This window comes from Rhinolophus ferrumequinum, chromosome 3 (genome assembly GCF_004115265.2).
Source record: "Rhinolophus ferrumequinum isolate MPI-CBG mRhiFer1 chromosome 3, mRhiFer1_v1.p, whole genome shotgun sequence".
Classification (NCBI taxonomy): Eukaryota; Metazoa; Chordata; class Mammalia; order Chiroptera; family Rhinolophidae; genus Rhinolophus; species Rhinolophus ferrumequinum.
Window position 1 is genome coordinate 101471272 of NC_046286.1, and position 20950 is coordinate 101492221.

Below are 20950 nucleotides of genomic sequence, written 5' to 3' on the forward strand. Positions count from 1 at the left end.
CTTATCAAAAAAAAAAAAAATTAAGACTTATTTTCTTAAAATAGTAAAAAAATAATGGTGTCCCTTCTTTCTCCTCTTGGGAACCATACTAAAGCTATTAGAAGAATGAGAAGGAAAAAAACCCTAGAGATGCCATCTGTGAAACTAGGATGACCCTGGAAGACAATATATACGAGGAAGGGCTGCCTAATGCTGTGAGGTTTAAGAGGGTCTAGAAGAGTCCAAGGAAGCTCACCTGTCACAGCAAATTTTAGACAAGGCCAGCAGTTTTCCAAAGTGTAGCTTGAAGGGTATAACCCACAACCCCTTGTTTGGAATAGCAGGATGGATGCAGTGGCTGAAGGTGTTTTCTTTATTCCCTGGATCTTGTGTGGCTGGTAGTGAAGCAGGGAGGGCAAGGCTATGAGAAAACATTCAGGGAGCTTTCAGATAGCAGCGTAGGAGAGAGAAAGACTTTGCATGGGGAGGGGTTCTGCGCAGTTAACCTGTACAAAGGGGTAAGAGAGGTCAAACCATCTAATCACATATAACTCTGGTTAAAAAGAAAATTTCTGCTAGCTTAGAACGTAGCTTGTCCCCTCCCCACAAATTCTTCTGAAATTGCTGCACAGGAAGAAATCACAGTATTAAAAGATGAATAATAAACAAAAAAGTAACTTGCCCAGGAGCTATACAAATATAGTATGAGAACAAAAGGAGAAACGAACAGGAAAAGCAAATGGAAAATTAAGAATACTCATCAGAAACATATTGTCACAAAGTAAATGGAAAGTGTAACCAAATGTACTACAACTAAAAGCAAAATATTAATGAGTCATTCATCTCTATAATATAAGAGTTTAAAGCAGAGATAGTTCTTGAGAGAATATATACAAGACAACAGAAGAAATTAAAGGCAGCTCAGGAAAGAAACAAAAATAAAATTAAAGCATTTCAGAAATGAAAAGCAATTTGAAAGCAATACAAAGGATAATTGGTATAATAATGGGAAGGCAAGACAGGACTGAGAATTGAAAAATAAAATTGAAATAAGCAAAAAGGCTAAAAAGCTTAGAGATTATATTTATATATATGTCTCCAAAGAGACAACTGAAATAATGAAACAAACAAACAACAACAACAACAAAACTTTAAGAAAAGTTCTGGAAATAAAAGAATGCTTAAATCTATGATTTGAAGGGGCACACTGTATAACAGGAAAAATGGACCCAGAATGAACAATGTTAAGGAATATTCTAGTCAAGTTACTGTACTTCAGAGATACAGAAAGACTCATCAGGCACCCAGGCTGACAGTTTAAGTCATGTGTAGGTAGAGAAAATCAAATTGATATCATGTGATGAAGACAGTGAAACAATGCCTGCAATGACCTCAAGGAAAGTGTAACTCAGTAAATTTTATCCAGTCAAACTCTCATTCCTATAAAAATAGCAGCCAATGATTTTGAAATTTTCAAAGAATATGGTTCCTATAAATCTTTCGCCAAAAAGCTGTTAGAGAAAAAATTCTCAGTAAACACAAATGGAATAATGCATCAAAATTATTATTGATGATCACTGAATCTGAGATTTAAATAAATGTGGTTTTGCCTACAGAACAGAATATAAATGTCATAAATTTGACAATAAAGAAATGCTATAACTAACAAAGATTGGAAAGGAAAAGGAAAGAGAATGTGAAATGTGGTATAATACACACTGATTTCCTCCAAGACCTAAGAATCTCAATAAATTCCAACAACAACAAAAAAAAAAAAACAAGAAAGGCACATCATAAAAATCTTAAAAAGCAGTCAGAGAACAAAGACATCACAAACAGGAACAAAGATAAGAAGGACAGTAGATTTCTTGTTGGAAACAATGCAAACAAGAAGATAATAGAATAACATCTATAAAGTACTGAAAAGAAAAAAAAACTGTCAACCTAGAATTCTTGACCCAGCAAAAGTATCTTTCAAAAATGGATGGAAAATAAAGACTTTCTTAGATGGTACAAAAGCAGACCTGCACTGCAAGAAATGTTAAAGTCTTTCAGAGAGAAAAAAAATGATATCAGATAGAAATTTGGGTCTACACAAAAAATGAAAAGCACTGGCAGTGGTAACTACATGGGTAAATAGAAATACTTATTTTTCCTGGTAATTTACTTGAAAAGACAATCAATTGTTAAAAGCAGGGATTGGCAAAATTTCCTAATGAGCCAGATAGCCATGTTTTAGGCTTTGTGGATCATATATGGTCTTTGTTGCATATTTTTTTCTTTCTTTTTAAAATCTTTAAATATGTAAAAAGCATTCTTAAGTCAAAAGTCATAATAATGCTGGATTCAGCTGTAGTTTGGGCTATAGTTCGCTGATCTGTGATTGAAAGCAAAAGTAACAGTATGTTGTAGGATTTATAACCTATGTAGAAGTAAAATTGTGCAACACTGGGAGGAGAGAAATTCAAGTTTACTCTTGTACGGTTCATATATAATCCATGAAGTGATATAATATCAATTGGAGGTAGACTGTGCTGAGTTAAAGATTAGTACTGTAAACCCTAAAGCAAAAACTAAAAAACAAAATATTTTTAGCTATTAAGCCAACAAAGAAGATAAAATAGAATCATTTAAAATATTTAATTCATAAGAAGGCGGAAAAAGAGGAAAAGGGTAACAAAGGACAGATGGAATAAAAAGAAAAGAAATAAAAGATGATAGATTTAAATCCAACCACATCAAGAATTATAAGAAATATTACTGGTCTACACACCCCAGTTAAAAGGCAGAGATTGTCATATTGGACAAAAAGTGAGACGCAACTATTATCTGTCTATAAGAAACTCACTTTAAATTTAAGGGCAGAGATAGTTCAAAAATAAAAGAATGGTAAAAGATTTTATAAATACAGACAGTGTAAGAGTTAAAGGATGGAAAAAGATAATCCAAGTGAACATTAATCAAAAGAAAGTGTGTCTGTATTCATATAAGATAGTAGCTTTCAGAGCAAAGACTATTACCAGGAATGATAAGGGTTGTTTCAAGTTGATAGCTTCTCTACGTTTCTCCTCTTTGCCTTCCATTCCTCAATATCCTCTCTCTACTCTTCCCTATATCTTCACAAAAAAGAAAAAAACGAACACAACCAATTCTCCAACTCTCCAAACACCAACTAGGTGTCCTTTGATTCAGTCCTGACATTACCTACCTGGGATTAGTGCAGACTTATAGGTTAAGGGCTCAGTCCCACAAGACTGTCCCCACTTCACAAGCCAGTTGCAAGTCCTAGATTGTCCATCTGTACTTCTGACCAATTGGATATAAATCAAGATTCCCATGACCCCCTCCTCAAGTTCAATAATTTGCTATAATGGTTCACAGAACTCAGGAAAACTCTTACTTACATTTACTGATTTATTATAAGGGATATACTGAAAGATGTAGATGAACACCCAGATAAAAAGGTACATAGGGAGAGGTATGGAACAGTCCCAAGCATAGGAACTTCTGTCCCTGTTGAGTTGAGAATGCGGTGAGCCACCTTCTGGGAATACAGATATATTCACTACTCCGGGAGCTCTCTAAACCCCATATTTTAGCGTTTTTATGGAGGCTCCTTTATGTAGGCATGCTTGATTAAATCACAGGCCATTGGTGATTAACTCTACCTCCAGTCCCTCTCTCCTGCTTGGAGGATGGGGGCTAGGGTGGGCATTGTGTTTGCTTAAAGTTAAGGTTAACATCTGGAATCATAGAAATGTCATCTTTTTTTTCTCTGTATTTTGTCAGGAACCTTGGAGTGATGGTATGTTCCTCTCTGTGTGATTTGGGTGGCATTATCACCCCCTTCTTGGTCTTCAGGCTGGTGGAGGTTTGGCAAGGCTTGCCCCTCATTTTGTTTGGTAAGACTTCATGGGACATTGATTATTTCTTCTTTCCAGCCCATCATAAATCCTCAATAAGTATTTGACAAGTAAATGATATCCCCCACCAAGTTTACAAAAGGCAGGATGACATCACCTCTTCTGTTGTCTCCTAGCTCACTCTTTCATACTTCATGGAAAAGACTGGATGTCATTTCTAGAAGGCGGGCCAGAAGTTTACATCCTTTGGTTCTGGAGTCCAATAATTCATTCCATAGGACAGGATCTAAGAGACCTTCTGACGTAGACTCCTGCTTTCTTATGAATTTGAGTCCCAACTCTTGTGCCTTTAACATATACTTGCTGGAGGTTTAAAGATCTAAATTGTCACTCCTCTTCTGCTTCCTGATCTTAACAACTGAGAACAGACACAAGGAGACTAAAGGGAATCAGAGTTTAGTATCAGCTTTGTGGAGGGAGGGAAAGGGAGAGAGTAACAAGAGAGGCTGGTATATATATTAGTGATACTCTGTATAACATATATGTATAATAAGATAATATTTATATATAGTAACTATAATATATATCCTATCAACATATATGCAGTAACTAGTCAAAATTGAATTTCATATTGTTCTTGAGGTACGTGAATCAACAAATCTCCTAATACTTAAACATCAGTTACTATAGAACTTTATACTTACATAGAAGTAAAATGAAGGCAATATTCCCTGTCTTATCTGGCAGTTCCTTATTTATTTTATTGCTTTAGTTTTCTAGATGTTCCTGACTTTTTTTTTTTTTTAAAGTGTCTTTCACACATGCGTTATCTAGGCATCTCTTTACTTAGCTGTCACCATTCCTGTAAATGGTATTGGCTGTGCTCTAATGGCCCTCTGTGAAATCTGTCTCTTTTGAAGCGGTGCTGAGCCTGGTTGCTGGGGGAATGACGCTGCTCCTTCCGGAGACCAAGGGGGTTGCGTTGCCAGAGACCATTGAGGAGGCAGAGAACCTGCGGAGGTGAGCCCTGTGGTGTTCAGGACTCGGGGGTCCCACCTTAGACCTGCCCTCCGTTAGACCTATACCTCTACCTTAGAGGTATAGGACAGCTTTACAGATATTTGTATGTCTTTTTTTTTTATAACTGCTGAGCTGATATGTAGAAAAACACAACACAGTAGCCATTGGCTTTATAAGGAAAGAATGGACAAGCATGGATATGCATTTTTGGTTGACAGTTATCTGTCCTAAACCGGGGGACAGAGAATGATTTGTCTGTGATGCTGACTGTATGAGCACCAAGATCCCTCGCCAACCCCAAAGGTTAATGGCTGTCAGTTGAGAACTATTTTTAAATCAATCTTCTGTCCTCTTAGCAATTGGCTCAGATTCCTTAGTGACTTGCTTCATGAGGAAGGACGACTTAAAAGCCTCATTCTTGTGACAGGGACAAGTGCTTTAAAGTAGTCTCAGTTTCTGCTCTTAAAGCAACAAGAAAGGAAAGGAAGAGAAGTGCTCGATGAGGTGATCTCTCAGGCCCCTTTCCAGGCTTGCTTCCCTGGATTCCGTAGTAAGGAGCAACGTGTTCCTGTGAAGTAAAGAGAATGGTTTGTGGAGTCATAGTTCTGGATGTGGTTACCAACTTGGCCACGTGGATTTCAGAATGTCATTGAACCCTACAGAACCTTAACTTTCTTGCCTGAACAATAACCACAATAATACTTAATTCAGAAGGGCACTGTGAAAATTCAGTGAGATAAAGTAGGTGATGGAGACTACTCCATTGCCTAGCACATAGTAGGTGTTTAATAAATCTTAGATTTTCTCCATTCTTCTTGCATATGGTATGATTTCCTAAGTGGTTCTTAAAACTTAGTAAGCAAAAGAATCATGAAAGGAGCTTACTAAAATTCAGATACCTGGATTTTCTACGTTTTTGACTTAGTAAATGAATGGTGGCACCCAGCGATTCATGCTTTTAATAACCTCTGCTGATGATGCCTGCTTAGACACTCTATAAACCCCACTTCCAGAAATTCTGCATTTCTCAGTATTGATAAGGGACAAATGCCCTATTATAACTATAATCATATTTTGTAATTACTGACAATATGCTTCTTTTTTGGTCCCAAGTGGTAAAAATATATAGCTAATGTTAATTACATGATTTTAAAATGTTTCACTATAATTATTTAATAGGCACTTTGTCATCTTTTAAGATGTTTCGTTTATCCCTTTACTTCGTTGTCCTAACCATCTCTGCCCTGCCAGGGGAATCTGGGTGCTCTCCCTCTGAGACCCACATCGCCCTGTATACACCCTCTGTTTTCGACCACACTCTTCACATTTCATAATAATTTCTTATTTTATTATCTGTCTTCTCCACTGCACTGATTTCATAAATAGCAGCCACAGTCTATTACCAGAAATATCATTTCAATTACTCCTTTTTCCCTACTTTTCAGGGGAAAACCTCAGGGAATGAGAGTAACAGTAACCTCAGCTAACATTTATGGAGTGCTAGACTTCACAGCCAATCTCATGTGCATTCTCACCCAATCCTCTCAACACATATGAGGCAGTTGTTATTGTTATCATACCCATTCTCCAGATGAGGGAAATAGTGGCAGGTACCCCTAAAGTCCCAGATTCAAAATGGCATGTTGGCTATAATATGATGGAGGTAGGCAGCAACACAATAGATGCTCTACTTCCAGCGTCAGCACACTCTTTCTGAAAGGGCCAGGTGGTAACTATTTCCTGCGTTCGGGCCACACAATCTCTGTGGCCAGGGCTCAACTCAACAGCATGAAAATATCCATAGATGATACATGAATGAGTGGATGTGGCTAGGTTCCAGTAAAACCTTATTTATGGATGTTGAAATTTGAATTTCATCTAATTTTCAAGTGCCAAGAAATAATAGTTTCATTTTGATTTTAAAAAACGATTTAAAAGTGTAAAAAAACCACTCTTAGCTCACAGGTAAGTTGCTGGCCAGAATTGGCCCACAGGACATAGTTTGCCAACCCCCTTTTTTCTTTGTTGCTTGTTATCCTTGTTTTCTCCTTTTATTTTGAGACTTATGCCCACGTATAACTTTGCAACAGTTTCTTAATCAAGACATTGATTCTTTATTTTAACTTTAATTTTTATTTCCAGTTCCTACAGGAAAGCGAAGCCCAAAGAAAAGAAGATTTACCTTCAGGTTCAGACATCAGAAGTACAGACACCTGAGAGAGACACTTCCCAGGGGGCTGAAGGGCAGAGATGAAGATGGAGTTTTTCATGCTCAGAAGCCCTTACTTTTCTATACTCTTCCTTGTCTTGCCCCCAAATCAATATCAATACTGAAGAACACCAGAAGTACTTATTTTATTTTTTTCTCTTAAGCCTCCCAAAGCCCTGGTTATCTTTCTAATGGGAGCTGTTGATGGTTACCAGGTACTTACTTATCTAAAGTGATTTGAAGATCCAATAGAATTTAAATATTGCTATACAAGAGGCCCCGTAACTGGTTTCCTAGAATAGTATTGATTTATTCACTCTCTGAAAGAAAATGTCTTTGTGTTTGTAGGTGTCTATGTTGGCAAAAGCATTTCAACATGCAGATTTCTTGGAGGGCACTTGGTTTTTAAATATGGCGGCTATTCAAGCAAACTACATCCTAATTACGTGTACATATGTGTGACAGAATAAAATATGATCCTCATTCGAAGGCCAGAAGTATTATGACCTTTTTAGGAAAGAAGTTTCTGCCACCTATGTTCCAGCAATATTTTATTGTTTTCAACCTTGGTTTTGGTTCTTGTTGGTGATTCTAGAAGGTGAACTCATATGCCAACTATGAAATTTCACAGTAAATATATCCAAAAGAGTTCAGTTTACTACAAGTTATATAGAAAGTGTGATTTCCTTCCTGGAGTATACAAAAAGCTTTATTTTAAAATTTATTTCCCCATGAGACAAACTCTAGAGAAACATAACAGCCAGTCTTCAAGCGTACACTGAGGAAAAAAATCCTAATGCCAGTTGGAGGTATGATGAGAGACAATTGGTTGTATTATAAACACTTCTGGCCTGATTGGCTAAGCTAAGTGATGGCCTCAGAGAATTGAGATCATGGTATTCGGTCCTGAGCAGCATTTGGTTTTCCTTTAGAATGGACACGGGCTACTTGGAAACCTGAAGTTTTGCCCTTGGCAAAAAAAAAAAAAAGAAAAAAAGAAAAAAAAGCGCACCTGTCTTCCTAATTCTATTTTATTAAAACCCATCTGGATGTATGGAGGGAAACTTGCTCTTCTTTAGCTTCTCCAAAGCAAAGGCCTTCTTTGTATCTTCTGAATGTAATGATTATACTCTTTACATAAGAAAAACAGACATACCTGTTGTATCCTGTTTCACAGACATTGCTTTTTTTGCACATTGAAGGTTTATTGCCACCCTGCGTTGAGCGTCTATTGGCGCCATTTTCTCAAGAGTTTCAGATGATGGTGAGTAGTTTTTAGCACAAAGTATTTTTGAAATTCAGGTATGGACATTGTCTTTTTAGACATATGCTATTGCACACTTAATAGACTATCGTATAGTGTAAGCATAACTTTTATACCCACTGGGAAACCCAAAATTCCTGTGAGTCACTTGGTGCGATACTTGCTTTATTGCGGAAGTCTGGAACTAAACCCGCAATACCTCCAAGATCTGCCTCTATGTAAATGGCAGGCTTTAAATCAGTTGTTTCAAGTGTCTCTAATCCTTCTGAGAATCCTTTGGCCAAACTTCTGAGGAAGGCTTTAAACAAACAGGGGTCATCATAAAAAACAAGAACAAATCATCTGACTTTCTTTCTGCTCTCTAGATGTGTCTGAACAAAGTAGACACGCGCTGTTCTTGTTGGAGGCAGCACAGCCAGGACTCACTTACAAAGACGATGGACTGGATCTCAGCGCGGTTGGGCTGAACAGTGAAGATGTGCGTGTGTCTGTGCTCTCCGAAGGAGGACGGTTAGTCCTGGGGACGAGTTCTAAAGTATAACTAGGGTATTCGAATGTTGTTCAGTGTGTCACAAGGTAATGTTGGCCACCCTGCCCCTCTTGCCTTCCTCAGTGTGGCTACAGAGGAGCCATTGTCAATCCAGATAGAGTGGTGGGTGAAGGGGGGAGGGCAGTGTCAGACAGAGTGAAGGCAGAATCAGTTGGTCACAGGGACAGATGGCATTAAACACTTGGGAAGCCTGGGAAGTGTGACACAGGCATCGGGAAACAAGCTCCTGCAGTGGCAATGCTGTCAGTCCTACTCTCTCGGCAAATGTGCTGCGTGCCTGCTGTATGCCTCAGTCATCTTGGGCTCTCAGAAAAACCTGCAGACAGCTACAGGGTGTGCTGTGAATAATGCTGACGTAGAATCCACAGTAGCAATAGAGTGTTGGTGAGGTCATTCAGGTTGAACTGTTAGATGTGGAGGAGCAGTAGGCCTAATCTTAGATGCAGGTGGAGGGGTTTGAGCATCTTGAAAATCATCTCCTGTCCTGCCCCAAACATTTTTTTCTATGCCTACCAGGCAACCTTTAGAGATTTCTTGCTGTGGGCCTTGAGAGCCCATCACTGAGATAGAAAGAGAAGTAAAAGCTAAGCAAGCGATGGGGTGGGGGCCGCTTGTCAGGTAGGAGCAGAGTGGGGACTGGAGCTCCAGGGACAGAGCCTGCAGAGGGGCAGGCATGGGGGCAGGGAAGGGTGTGGTTATTTCCAACCTGGTGGCTAGGACACCATGTGGTCTTGGAGCGGCAGCGTCATGTCACTGGAAGAATCCAGAGTCTGGTATGAGCCGGATGTGGTGTCCACGCCTCCTTCATCATCTATTGACCTTATGGCCTGGAGCAAGTTCCTCAACTTTCTGAGCCTCTGTGTCCTCCTCACCCCCACCTCCAAGTGGGTTGGGAGGATGCTGAAACAATACAGAAAGCTGTAAGCACCACCTGGGCAGAGGTGCATTCAGTCTGCGTGGCCGCTGGGGTGCTATCCCAGCCTCCCTGCCACGTGGTCCACGCGTCTGGAGCGTGCAGGGGATGCAATGATCTCCAGCTGGAGAAAGGACTGAGCATCCAACCAGCTCACTCCCTGCACGTGGTTGCTAAGAGCAACGTGTCCTATTGTCCACCCCACCCCTGCCTCCTCCTGCAGGTGAAGGTTGAGTGTTGGATGTTTCGAGATGTCACTGGAGCCAATCAGAGACTTAATGAAAAAGATATCTGACAGAAGGTCCTTTATGAGACACACTCAGTACGCACTAATTTGGTCACTGCAACACCGTTTTGAAGCAGACTTTATTGTCTCCATTGCAATGTTGAGGGGGTAATTTCAGAGATGGTAAATGACTTTGTGTTGACAAGCATGGGGCTGGGCCTTGAATTTAGACCTTCTGGGCCGGACCACAGGGCAGATGACAAGCTTGGATACTAAGCAGAAAGGATGAAGAGTGCAGGGAACTTGTTCTAAGAGGCATGGTCTCTTACAGTTGAGTGTCTCTGTTTTGGTGACTTCCATTCCGGGCATTACCCACCTGTCCCTTCCCCTAGGCCTGTGAGTTGAGCAGAAGGACAGAGGGAAATCCTAAATGCACTGTGGGCAGTGTTCACAGATCTGTTCCCAGAGCCGTGGCACATCCTGGCAGCCTGTCCTTACTGTTGACTCTATTCTTCAGCACGTATGGGTGGCATTTATGCCCCTCCAGGTTCCTGTCCGAGTAGTTACATATTTTATCTTTTTATCTCACCCGTGAAAATGACAGGCACCTTTAAGCTACATATACCTCAAAGCTGGTTTATGGAGGTGCTGGATTAATCCCAACCTCTCATTGTGGGGTGCCTCTGCTTTCTTGGACTAATCTTATTGTTTGGTTAAAAGAGCTATGAGACTCTGGTTTCCTGGGAGTTTTGAGAAATGGAAGGTTGTAACTGTAAAAATAATAATAGCTCAGATTTACTCAGAACTTGCTATGTACCAGGTGCTATTCTAAGCATTTTATATCATATTGTCTCATTAAATTCTCACAACACCTGCATGATACTAAAGAGTGCCTAACTGTAAAGAAAAGAAAACTGAGTCACAGAGGGGTTCTGCTTTGCCCAAGGTCACCAGGTAGTGAGTGGAAGGACCTGGGGTGTCTCTCCAAAATCCATGTCTTTAACTGAGATGCTGTACTCTACCCACTAAGGTCTAGGAAATAGTAGCCATATGCGTTATTAACAAAACGCCAAAAGCAGTAAAATCATTCTTTTGTAGAGAAGACTGAAAGCTTTTCTCAGTTGCTCTGAGCAGGAAATTCTCAGGGGACTGTCCTTTGGTGACCCTGTGAGACACATTCTCCCCAGAACGGCAAAAATTAAGCACCTATCAGCAACCAGAGTTCTGGAGAGTTCTCCACAATTATTCTGAAATTGTACCTTTCCTGACGCCTTCCTATTGATTTCTAAAATTTTAAAACATCAAGAAACAAAAAAGGTAAAAATCACTTCAGAACTCCCCACTTACAAGAACTGTGTCAGGAGAATTAGTTGGTCACTCCCCCACCCACTCAGCCACAGCACCCAGTGTCACCCCCAGGGGGCACTGCTGACTCCGGGCTGAGTTCACATCCTGTCTCTTCATGGATGGAGCTACAGATGTGAATATTTGGCAGGATGGCATTCTGAAGCACTGAGAATGTATATTTCCCCCACATTCTCCCTTTGAACCCCGTCTCTGGCTGCTACGTGAACAGCAACCTTTGTCCCAAGCTGAGCTGTCACAGCATAGCCAGAAAACACAGGTTCTTGGCACCTCGGTTGTCAGCTAGATATGGCAGACATTCAGAACAGGAGAAAAGGGCCTTTTGCTTCTCTCAACAGAGGAGACAAAATTGCCCTGGGCTGGGCAGGCGGTGCAAGAATCACAGTTAGGGGCTGGTCTTTGAGAAAGGGCCCTGGGCTCCGCATGACCTCCCAAGGGGCTCTGTTAGTCTGGGTTAAATTTGCCTGTGAGTAACGGAAATCTCCAAAAGATCAGGAGCTTAAACAGGATAAAAGTTTATTTCTTTCTCATATTCAAGAAGTTCGAGGATGCGCGCCCAGAGCTAGTGGCGTGGCACAGAGAAGGGCCCAGGGGCCGCCGTCTCATTGCTCTGCTGGGCAGGGCTTTCCTTGCCAGGTCCCACGTGGCTGCTGGCACTCACCCATCATATGCACCCACATTGCAGGAGACTGGGGATAGGGGAGCTACAATGAGTACAGCCTTCCTTTAAGGACATTTCCTGGAAGCTGTACATGACTCCGTATCTAGAGAGAACAGGAAGTGGGTCGGGGTGGACCCTATATAAAATTGGAGTTCCATTACTGGACAAGTAGATAAGAGTGGATATTAGGGGTCAACCAGCTGTCTGTGCAGTGGTTGGTGGGATGGCTGATTCTCCAAAACAAATTGGAGGGTCCGGGAGTAGAGGGGACCTGCAGTGTTGCTCTAGTGGCCATGACACCCCTAGGAGGGTTGTCCAACCAACATGGCCTGGGAGGGTTCAGTATAAATAAGTGAATGGGTTCCTGAGAGACAGGCCTGAGGCAACTTCGGAGATTCTTTTTGCTGTGGGTGTGTGGAGCAGCGAATCGTTTTCCCATGTGGTGGGAGTCGTCCAGTGTGGCATAGGGCTGTCATGGCCGGGATGAAGGTTGCCATCAGCAGCTAGTATGTGGAGTGTGCGTCTGGGACCCCAAACACGCAGAGGGGCCTCATAAACCATCCTCTGCAAGGTACTGTCCAGCCTGATGGTCTAACTGTTCAGAGTGTTTGGTTTTTATCTGCTCTGGTATTATAGTCATTAGTATTATCAATACAATCTAGAATTGTTCTTCTTTATAAAATAGCTCTTTAAACGTTTGGTGGTTGACCTGTGGGAGGCAAAGCTTTGGTGGCCTAATCTTAGTCTCGGTCCAAATTTGAACTTTTGGCCGAGTCTTGAAAGTATTTATAGTTTCACTCAGGGGCTGAGGCGGCCTCTGATATTGCTCTGCCTGCTACCAGAGCCCGCAGGACCTTCTCATGTGCTCTGCAGCACCCAGATTTTAGTCTCTCACACAGAATTTGCTAAAAAAAGTTAAGATTTCAAGAAAGGTTGCTATGGCTAGGGACCTAGGAACAAGACAAATTCAAAATTGCAAAAGCATGGGGAAATGTTTTTGCCAAAGAGCAAGGACTGCCAGAGATGTCAAAGATAGTGTTAAAAAAGCATCAAAAAAAAAAAAAAAGATAGTGTTAAAACGACCAAAAGGCCTAAAAATGGAGGGTTCACAATAGCCAAGCTAAGATGATTTCAGCATCGTTAAAACAGCAATTAGAGTCAATTGGAATACGTTGAGACTATAAAAAGTCCATGATAATGCTCAAAAGGAACAAATAATAGGAATTGTGCCAAGGAAAAAGCACACATGAGTTTCTAATATAGTTTACAAGATGTTCTGTTAATTGTTCAACACAACTAATGTGAGTTCTCTACTCAAGGTTAGATTAACAGCAAAGTTAACAGTCAGAGATAAGAAACAGACGCAGAGAGGGACTAAAGCATGTTTAAAGTGTACAATGTTTATGTTTTGATCATGTATTTTACTTTTTTGTGTGTGTCACTTAGCTATTATTTCATAATCACAGACTTAACTCTGCAGCCCAGCTAAACTTGGCGGGGGACAGGGAAAATACGGAACCCAGTGAAGTGCAGCGAAAGCACAAAGATTATGAGGAGATCTGAGGAGATGGGGGTGAGGGGTGCTCTCCCCACTGCAGAAGGAATGATCTGGTGGTTAAGATAAAACATCACATTCATTAGAGTTGTCCACAGTCAGCAGTGGGGATCTTCTTGCTCGTCTTGCCATTCCTGGACCCAAAACATTTCATGGCTGCCATAAGCCCTCTTTCATCTCGCCGAAGACCACATGCTTGCCATCCAACCACTCAGTCTTGGCAGTGCAGATGAAAAACTGGGAACCGTTTGTGTTGGGCCCAGCATTTGCCATGGACTTTGTTGCCAGGACCCCTATGCTTCAGGATGAAATTCTCATCATCAAACTTCTCCCCATAGATAGATTTGTCTCCTGTGCTGGTATGGTATGTGGAATCACCACCCTGGCACCTAAATCCCAGAATGAGTCTGTGAAAGCAGAAACCTTTATAACCAAATCCTTTCTCCTCAGTGCTCAGAGCATGGACATTTTCTGCTGTCTTTGGAACTTTGTCTGCAAGCAGCTCGAAGGAGACATGGCCCAAGGGCTCGCTGTCTACAGCAGTGTCAAATAACACGGTGGCATTGACCATGGCTGGTGCGGGCGGCTCCAGGGTGGTGGCGTCTGGAAGGCCTATGGTTTGGTCATTTAAAATTAAAATACGTTGGCCATCCAGGATTACAGGGATCTAGAAACCAAAGTCAAATCTTTCAGGTGTTCAATGCAAGTTGAAGACTAGAGGTTAGGGATAGAGAATGCAGACTTGTTTGACCCATGTGGACAGAGATGACCTGTGTGGGGTGGAGGGCTGGCAGACAGAGGGGGGTGAGGAAGCCCATGGGTGTTGCCCCAAATATGACTCGAAATGCAAACATGTAGCTACTGCCAAGGGCCCAATGCCCAAAAAGCCATGAAGTTGTGCCTTGGGCAGAAATAGTCACAGAATTGTTTATCCTCTTGAAAGATGAAAAAACAAAAAACAAAATGGTATCTCAAAATGATACAACTTCTTAATTCATACTGAGAAATTGGAAATTGTGAGACAGTTTCTTCCTACCTCATCTATTACACCCCTAACAGTATTTATGATCAAACTTTCAAATGGCACTGGAAATCCCAAACTAGTGTGAAAAACGCTGACATTCGTACAGGCACAGGCTCTCCCCACTTTGTCCTGCCACTGTGGACAGCTCTGTGGCTGGTGTCGGAGGGGGAAAAACAAGGTGAAGAATCTACTACCCAAATCGAAGGCATGGAGAAATGTTGTCTGAGGATCTGGGAAATACAACTTAAAACCCACTGTCATGTGGAATTTGGAGGTTCTATAAGATTTTTCCTTTTCTAGTCTGGTCCCCGTGGACCAGCTCTCCCTCACATGTGGCTATTGTTCAAAGCTGGAGACACAACTCAATGTGCCTGGACCAGACCACTAGTGTTCCAGGCCCCAAACCAAAAGCTGCTTTCTTGGGACGAGAAAGACGGACTTTGAGGATGCATGAGACTACCCCCCACCGCCTCAAAGTCTCATGTGAAGTCTTATACTAGGCAGGCTTTGTTCTAAAGGACAGTTGTGCAATAGTAGACCACCCCTATCTGTGGGAAAGGGCTGGGTAATTCCAACTTTTGGTACAGAAATCCTTGTTAATTTAGTTAAAATAGCATATTTTCTGCCAGTGCCTCTGTGAGAGCCCCTGCATAGAAGGATGTGGAGACACTAATGATGTGTTAAAGGAAAATGGCACCCTTGCTAATGACAAAAAGTCAACATCAAGGACATACAGTGAATGAATTGATGACCCATCTGAGACTAATAAATGGCGGTCCTGATGGGGCCAGTGAAAAATGCTCTTGCCTTGGTATTGTTGAATCATTACAGGATTAAGCATCATTGTCAGTCTGCACAACCAGACTCGCCCTCCTTCCACCCCCATACTTTTATTTTATATTGGGTAAATAAAGGCCAAAATCAAGGGATACTATGCCGCAAGATATCTCATACCTGCTTCCATCTGTTGATCAATCCATCAATCCAAACATCCACCATTAATTCATTTAGCAGTCATTAATCGACCATCTGTTGTGTGCCAGACACAGGGTTAGGTACTAGAGATCCAGTTAGAGAAGAAGATGGGCAAGATCTCTTGTTCGTATAGAACTTAAATTCTGGTTGGGGGATATAGACTAACAACAAGTAAATGACTGAAGTAATTTCAGAAGGAAATAAAGTCACCCAGGCTGATGGGACACAAAGATTTGAATGGATCCCCCCCACACTGGGGCTAATTTCGGTTAACTAATTGAGTAATAATTTGCCTTTTTTTCAAGTAGAGAATATGAATACATTTATACCACGGTTACCGAATGGGCATATAATTCTTTTTTAGCTATTGAGGAAGGATTAATAATACATGTAACTTCTTTTATTTGATGTTCTTTTCTGAGGGACCTTTCTGGTTTCTGGTTGCAACACCCCTTCCCCAATCTATTTAGGGAGAGAGTGTTGTCTTCCGTTAAGGCTCTGTTCTTGTTCAATAAGATTTATTGACACTAAACCCCAGGGAGACTGTGAGTGAATTTATCAAGCTTTTGCCTTCTTAACTTTCAATGCTGGAGTGGAATCCTCCCCAAATTTCCAAATGTCAACTCTAGGAAGTGGGCACCCTATTCTGTTTGTCTGCCTCCAATGGGAACAACAGCTCAGGGCCCCACACCTGCTCAGTCTTATAACTTTCCAATCCCTAAGCAGAAGGCTGAAAGCAATGCAAATGGTGTTAAGAAATTATTTGGGAATCACATTGAATCAGGAGAAAACAAGTAGGTGAAGTCCTTTGACCAATGTCAGACTCTCGTTGGCAGGACATTTCCATCTCATTGTGAGCAAAAGAGCAAAGTCTGGCCAGAGATGGTGGCAAGTCCAAAAACTTGGAAGAGTGACCCACAGACTCTCTCTCTGTGTGTCTATAGTGGTGGCCTTTCTATGTGATAGCAAGAAACACTCTGCAGGAAACTATCTTATCTATTAATTCTGGAGGGGGGAATAATGTAGATTTCATTTGTGAACAAGGAATGAGCAAACATAATCAAACATTAAAAAGATTTAGGAGCTCAAGGCAAAGGGACAAACTTGCAATAACATGGATAATGTTTCCTTTTAAAAGAGTTCCCCTGACTAAAATAGAAAAAACTTAAGAAAATGTCTATTTCATGTTCTCTCCAAGTTTCTAGAAGACAATGAAGCCATGAAAAAGGAAAACATTTATTAATAGATATATTACTGTTAGTAAAAAAAGATCTGGAAAAGCAGAGGCAACAAAGAGTAGATTGACTATGTATTACAGAAAACAAAACTGGTGAATTAGAAGATGAACCTTCTAATTCATCTTCTGGCAAAGATGAAAAAGTGGCAAAGATGAAAATGATGAGTAAAAAGATGAAAGACGAGAAAATCAGACACAGGAGATGCAACGTGCATATGTCGAAGGGTAATATTTGATATTTAGCTTCCATTTGTTTTACCCTGGGCTTCAGGCATTGCCTGAGTCCCACAGAAAGCAGAGGAGAACTTGGGAATGGAATTGAGGAAGCTGGGAGCATGGGAAGAGGGAAGCGAGGCCATGGGGACAGAGACACATGAGGATGCATTATTTTGGTGATATCCAGAGATATTTGATCAAGACCGAAGACCTTTGAATTTAATCATACCAAAGTCATTCCTTGAGCATAGAGATACCTCTGAATACTTCCTAGAAGGGCAGAATGCCACCAACACCCTCCGGTTTACATCAAATACATTCTGGTTGAATTATTTAAAAGTGGAAAATAAAACTATTTGAAATACTAGAAGATGATATAGGTCAATAGTTATGTAATGTGGGTTTGGGCAAGATCTTCTAAACATAATATCAATAACAAACTATAAAAAAAACATAGATTTGCCCACTTAATTTTTTTTTAAATTCTATATTTGTAAAGTATCAAATAAAAAACTAAAAGGCCAATGACCAACTCCAAGAAACAATTTGAGGATTACATGCCAGTCAAAGGGTTATTACCCTTAATATATAAAAAAGGCTTTTATTTATTAATAAGGAAAAGTAGGATATCAAGGAATACAGGCTAAGGACAAAAATAATTACTTCATAATAAAAAGAAAATTGCCAAGAAACATGAAAACAAGTTCAACCTCATTATACTCAAAGAAATGCAGAAAAAAATAACCATAAGATAGTCTCTTTTGATCAACTTTTTTTGATCAACTTTGCAAAACCTTGTGTGAGAGTGGTATGCATGTGTGCACTGGTGTGTGTGTGTGTGTGTGTGTGTGTGTGTGTGAGAGAGAGAGAGAGAGAGAGAGGGAGAGAGAGAGAGAGAGAGAGAGAACTGTGTGTGGCAATGAGGATATGGAAAAGTGGTACTCTCTGGTAGTATGTTGGTGGAATTAATTTGTAACACATTTTGAAGAATAATTTGATGAATATAACGAAAGTCTTACAATATACATCACATAGCTAGTTAATGGAAAAGTCTCTCTAACCTCCACACTATCTCTGCTTTAACTAATCCTCTCTACTGCTTCAGGAAATGACTGTGGTTGTAGACAAAGTACAGCAGTAAAGACAACTCAGGTTTCCCTCTCAGGCCTTCCTAACTCTCTCTGACATGGTCTCACCTCTTTATCTTCTACTCTCTTACTCACCACAGCACAGTGATTTGCTAGCTTGTTCCTTTTAAGAGCCCTTTTTAGATTTCTGGTAAGATGGCGGATAGATAGGTAAATGCTGTGCTCACCTCTGCTCAGGGCCACATCAGTTACAGCTAAACCACAGAACAGCCATCATTGAGACTCGCCTGAAGTCTAGAGGAACCAAACCTCTACAACCAGTGACCTACAGAAGAAGCCACCTTGAGACCGGTAGGAAGGGCGGAGACGCGAAACGGGCTGGTTTTACACCCATGTGTGACCATTAAAAATTGGGAGGGATATTTCAGCTGTGGAGGTTCCCCCGTCCCAGGAGCAAAGGGTCCCAGCCCAGGGTTTCAGTGCTGGGGAGAAGAGTCCCCATAAGTTCTGGCTGTGTAAACCAGCCGAGATTGTGGCTGAGTGAGACCCAGGGCAGCTGCAGTCCCAGGTGCTCCTCTTAACGAGACAGCACATGGACTTACTCATTCTGAGCTCCAGTGCTGGGGCAGCAGCTCAAAGGTGCCAGGGACATATGGGGCAAAGCTGAATTGTCTGGCTTCAGGGTGTGGGGTGGAAGGGCAGCTTTGTCCTGGATGGAGGAGCTGGCAGAAGCCATTCTTTGTTTGTTGAGACCTCTCAACTCCAAGTGTGCAGACACAGGCAGTTGCCATATCTGAGTCTCCATCAAACTAGCTATCACCTTTTGTCTGCCCCGCCCTAGTAATTCCCTGACACCACGCCAAAGCAGGCACACCAAATCCCCTTCAAGTGGCTTTTTCATATAAACAGCCTGCCTTGGCTCATGCTGCAAACTTTCCTAAAATCTCTCAAAGGATCATAAAACCCAGACAAGAAGCACCTGGCTTCAGTGTGCCCCGTACCTCTGGCTGAGAAGCCCTGAGCCTGGCATTAGTGACAGCTGGCCTTGGATTGTGGCTTGGCCTCTCAAGGCACCTCCAAGCACAGCACCAGCAACAACCATCTCTGGATTGTTTTGTGGCTCATGCCAGGTGGCCCTGGGCAGGGCACAGACTGCAGCTGAACTTGGCCTACAGCAAGTCCCATCCCTGGAGGTCCCGGGACTGGCAGTCCCAGTGGCTAGCTTCAGATTGGGCCAGAGCATTACCCAGCCACCTCCAAGGACAACACACTCAAAGGGCAGACTGGGCTGGCATCAGAGCTCTGCTAAAGTGAATCCTGCTCTGTAGGGTCAGCTCCTGCACAACAGCTCCTCCACTGTGGTTGCAGCCAGTCCTCACAACCAATCAGCCTGAGGGTCAGTCACTCCCATTGATGTGCAAACAGCAATCAAGTCTCAACTACAATAGGACGGCACATACAACCCACACAAGTGACCAGGGAGACTGCACCACTGGGTCCCACAGGGCAACTACTACATAAAGCCACTCTACTAAGACTGGGAGGCATAGCAGCCCTACATAGAAACAAACACAGGGAGGCAGCCAAAATGGAGAGACAAAGAAACATGTCCCAAATAAAAGAACATGATGAAGCTCCAGAAAAAGAACTAAACAAAATGGAGACAAGCAATCTACCAGACACAGAGTCCCAAACACAGGTTATAATAATGCCTAATGATCTCAGGGAGAACTTAACAAAGAGAAAGGAAACATGAAAATGGAGATAGAAAACAAACAAAAAAAAACAGTCAGAAATAAAGACTACAATAACTGAAATGAAGAATACCTTAGAGGGAACAAAGAGTAGATTAGATGAAGCAGAAGATCGAATCAGCAATTTAGAAGATAAGGCAGGAAAAAAACACTTCATCAGGACAGCAAAAGGAAAAAAGAATCCCAAATGAGGAGAGTTTAAGAGACCTCTAGGACAACACCAAGCATAACAACATTCACATTACAGGGGCACCAGAAGGAGAAGAGAGAAAGCAAGGGATTAGAACCTTTTTTAAAAAAGAATGACTGAAAACTTCCCTAACCTGATGAAGGAAATAGACATACAAGCCCGGGAAGTGCAGAGAGTCCCAAATAAGATGAACCCAACCAAGCCCACCCAAGACACATCATAATTAGAATTCCAAAGGTTAAAGACAAAGAAAGAATCTTAAAAAAAGTAATAGAAAAAAATTTGGTTACCTACACGGGAGCTTCCATAAGACAATCAGCTAATTTCTCAACAGAAAGTTTGCACGCCAGAAGGGATTGGCACAAAATATTCAATGTGATGAAAAGCAAGGACCTACAACCAAGATTACTCTACCCAGCAAAGCTATCACTTAGAATCCAAGGACAGATAAAGAGCTTCCCAGTCAAGAAAAAGCTAAAGGAGTTCCTCACCACCAAACCAGTATTATAAGGAATGTTAGAGGGACTTATTTAAGACAAAAAAAAAAAAAAGAAAGAAATCAAATATATGAAGAATAAAATGTCAATAACTACATATCTATCAATAATTATTTTCAATGGAAATGATTAAACGTTCCAATCAAAAGATAGGGTGGCTGAATGGATAAGAAAACAAGACCTTTACATAGGCTGCCTACAAGAGACTTTAGATCAAAAAACATACATAGACTGCAAGTAAAAGGATGGGAAAAAGATATTTCATAAAAATGGAAATAAAAAAAAAAAGGAAGCTGTGGTAGTAATACTTATACCAGATAACATAGACTTTAAAACAAATGCTATAACAAATGACAAAGAAGGA

At 41.3% G+C, this 20950-nt stretch overlaps 1 protein-coding gene and 1 pseudogene across 1 annotated transcript in view; one reads left to right on the forward strand and one right to left on the reverse strand.

The window, feature by feature from the left end:
* Positions 1-7116, forward strand: part of LOC117020525 (solute carrier family 22 member 1-like) — a 29180-nt gene extending 22064 nt beyond the window's left edge. Inside the window, exons 9-11 of the mRNA XM_033103070.1 lie at positions 3769-3881; positions 4763-4862; positions 7014-7116. Coding sequence (XP_032958961.1) covers positions 3769-3881; positions 4763-4862; positions 7014-7116 — 316 coding nt within the window. The remainder of the gene's footprint in view (positions 1-3768; positions 3882-4762; positions 4863-7013) is intronic.
* A 6571-nt stretch (positions 7117-13687) lies between these two features.
* LOC117020542 (peptidyl-prolyl cis-trans isomerase A-like) lies at positions 13688-14176 on the reverse strand (annotated as a pseudogene).
* Positions 14177-20950: the final 6774 nt, after the last annotated feature.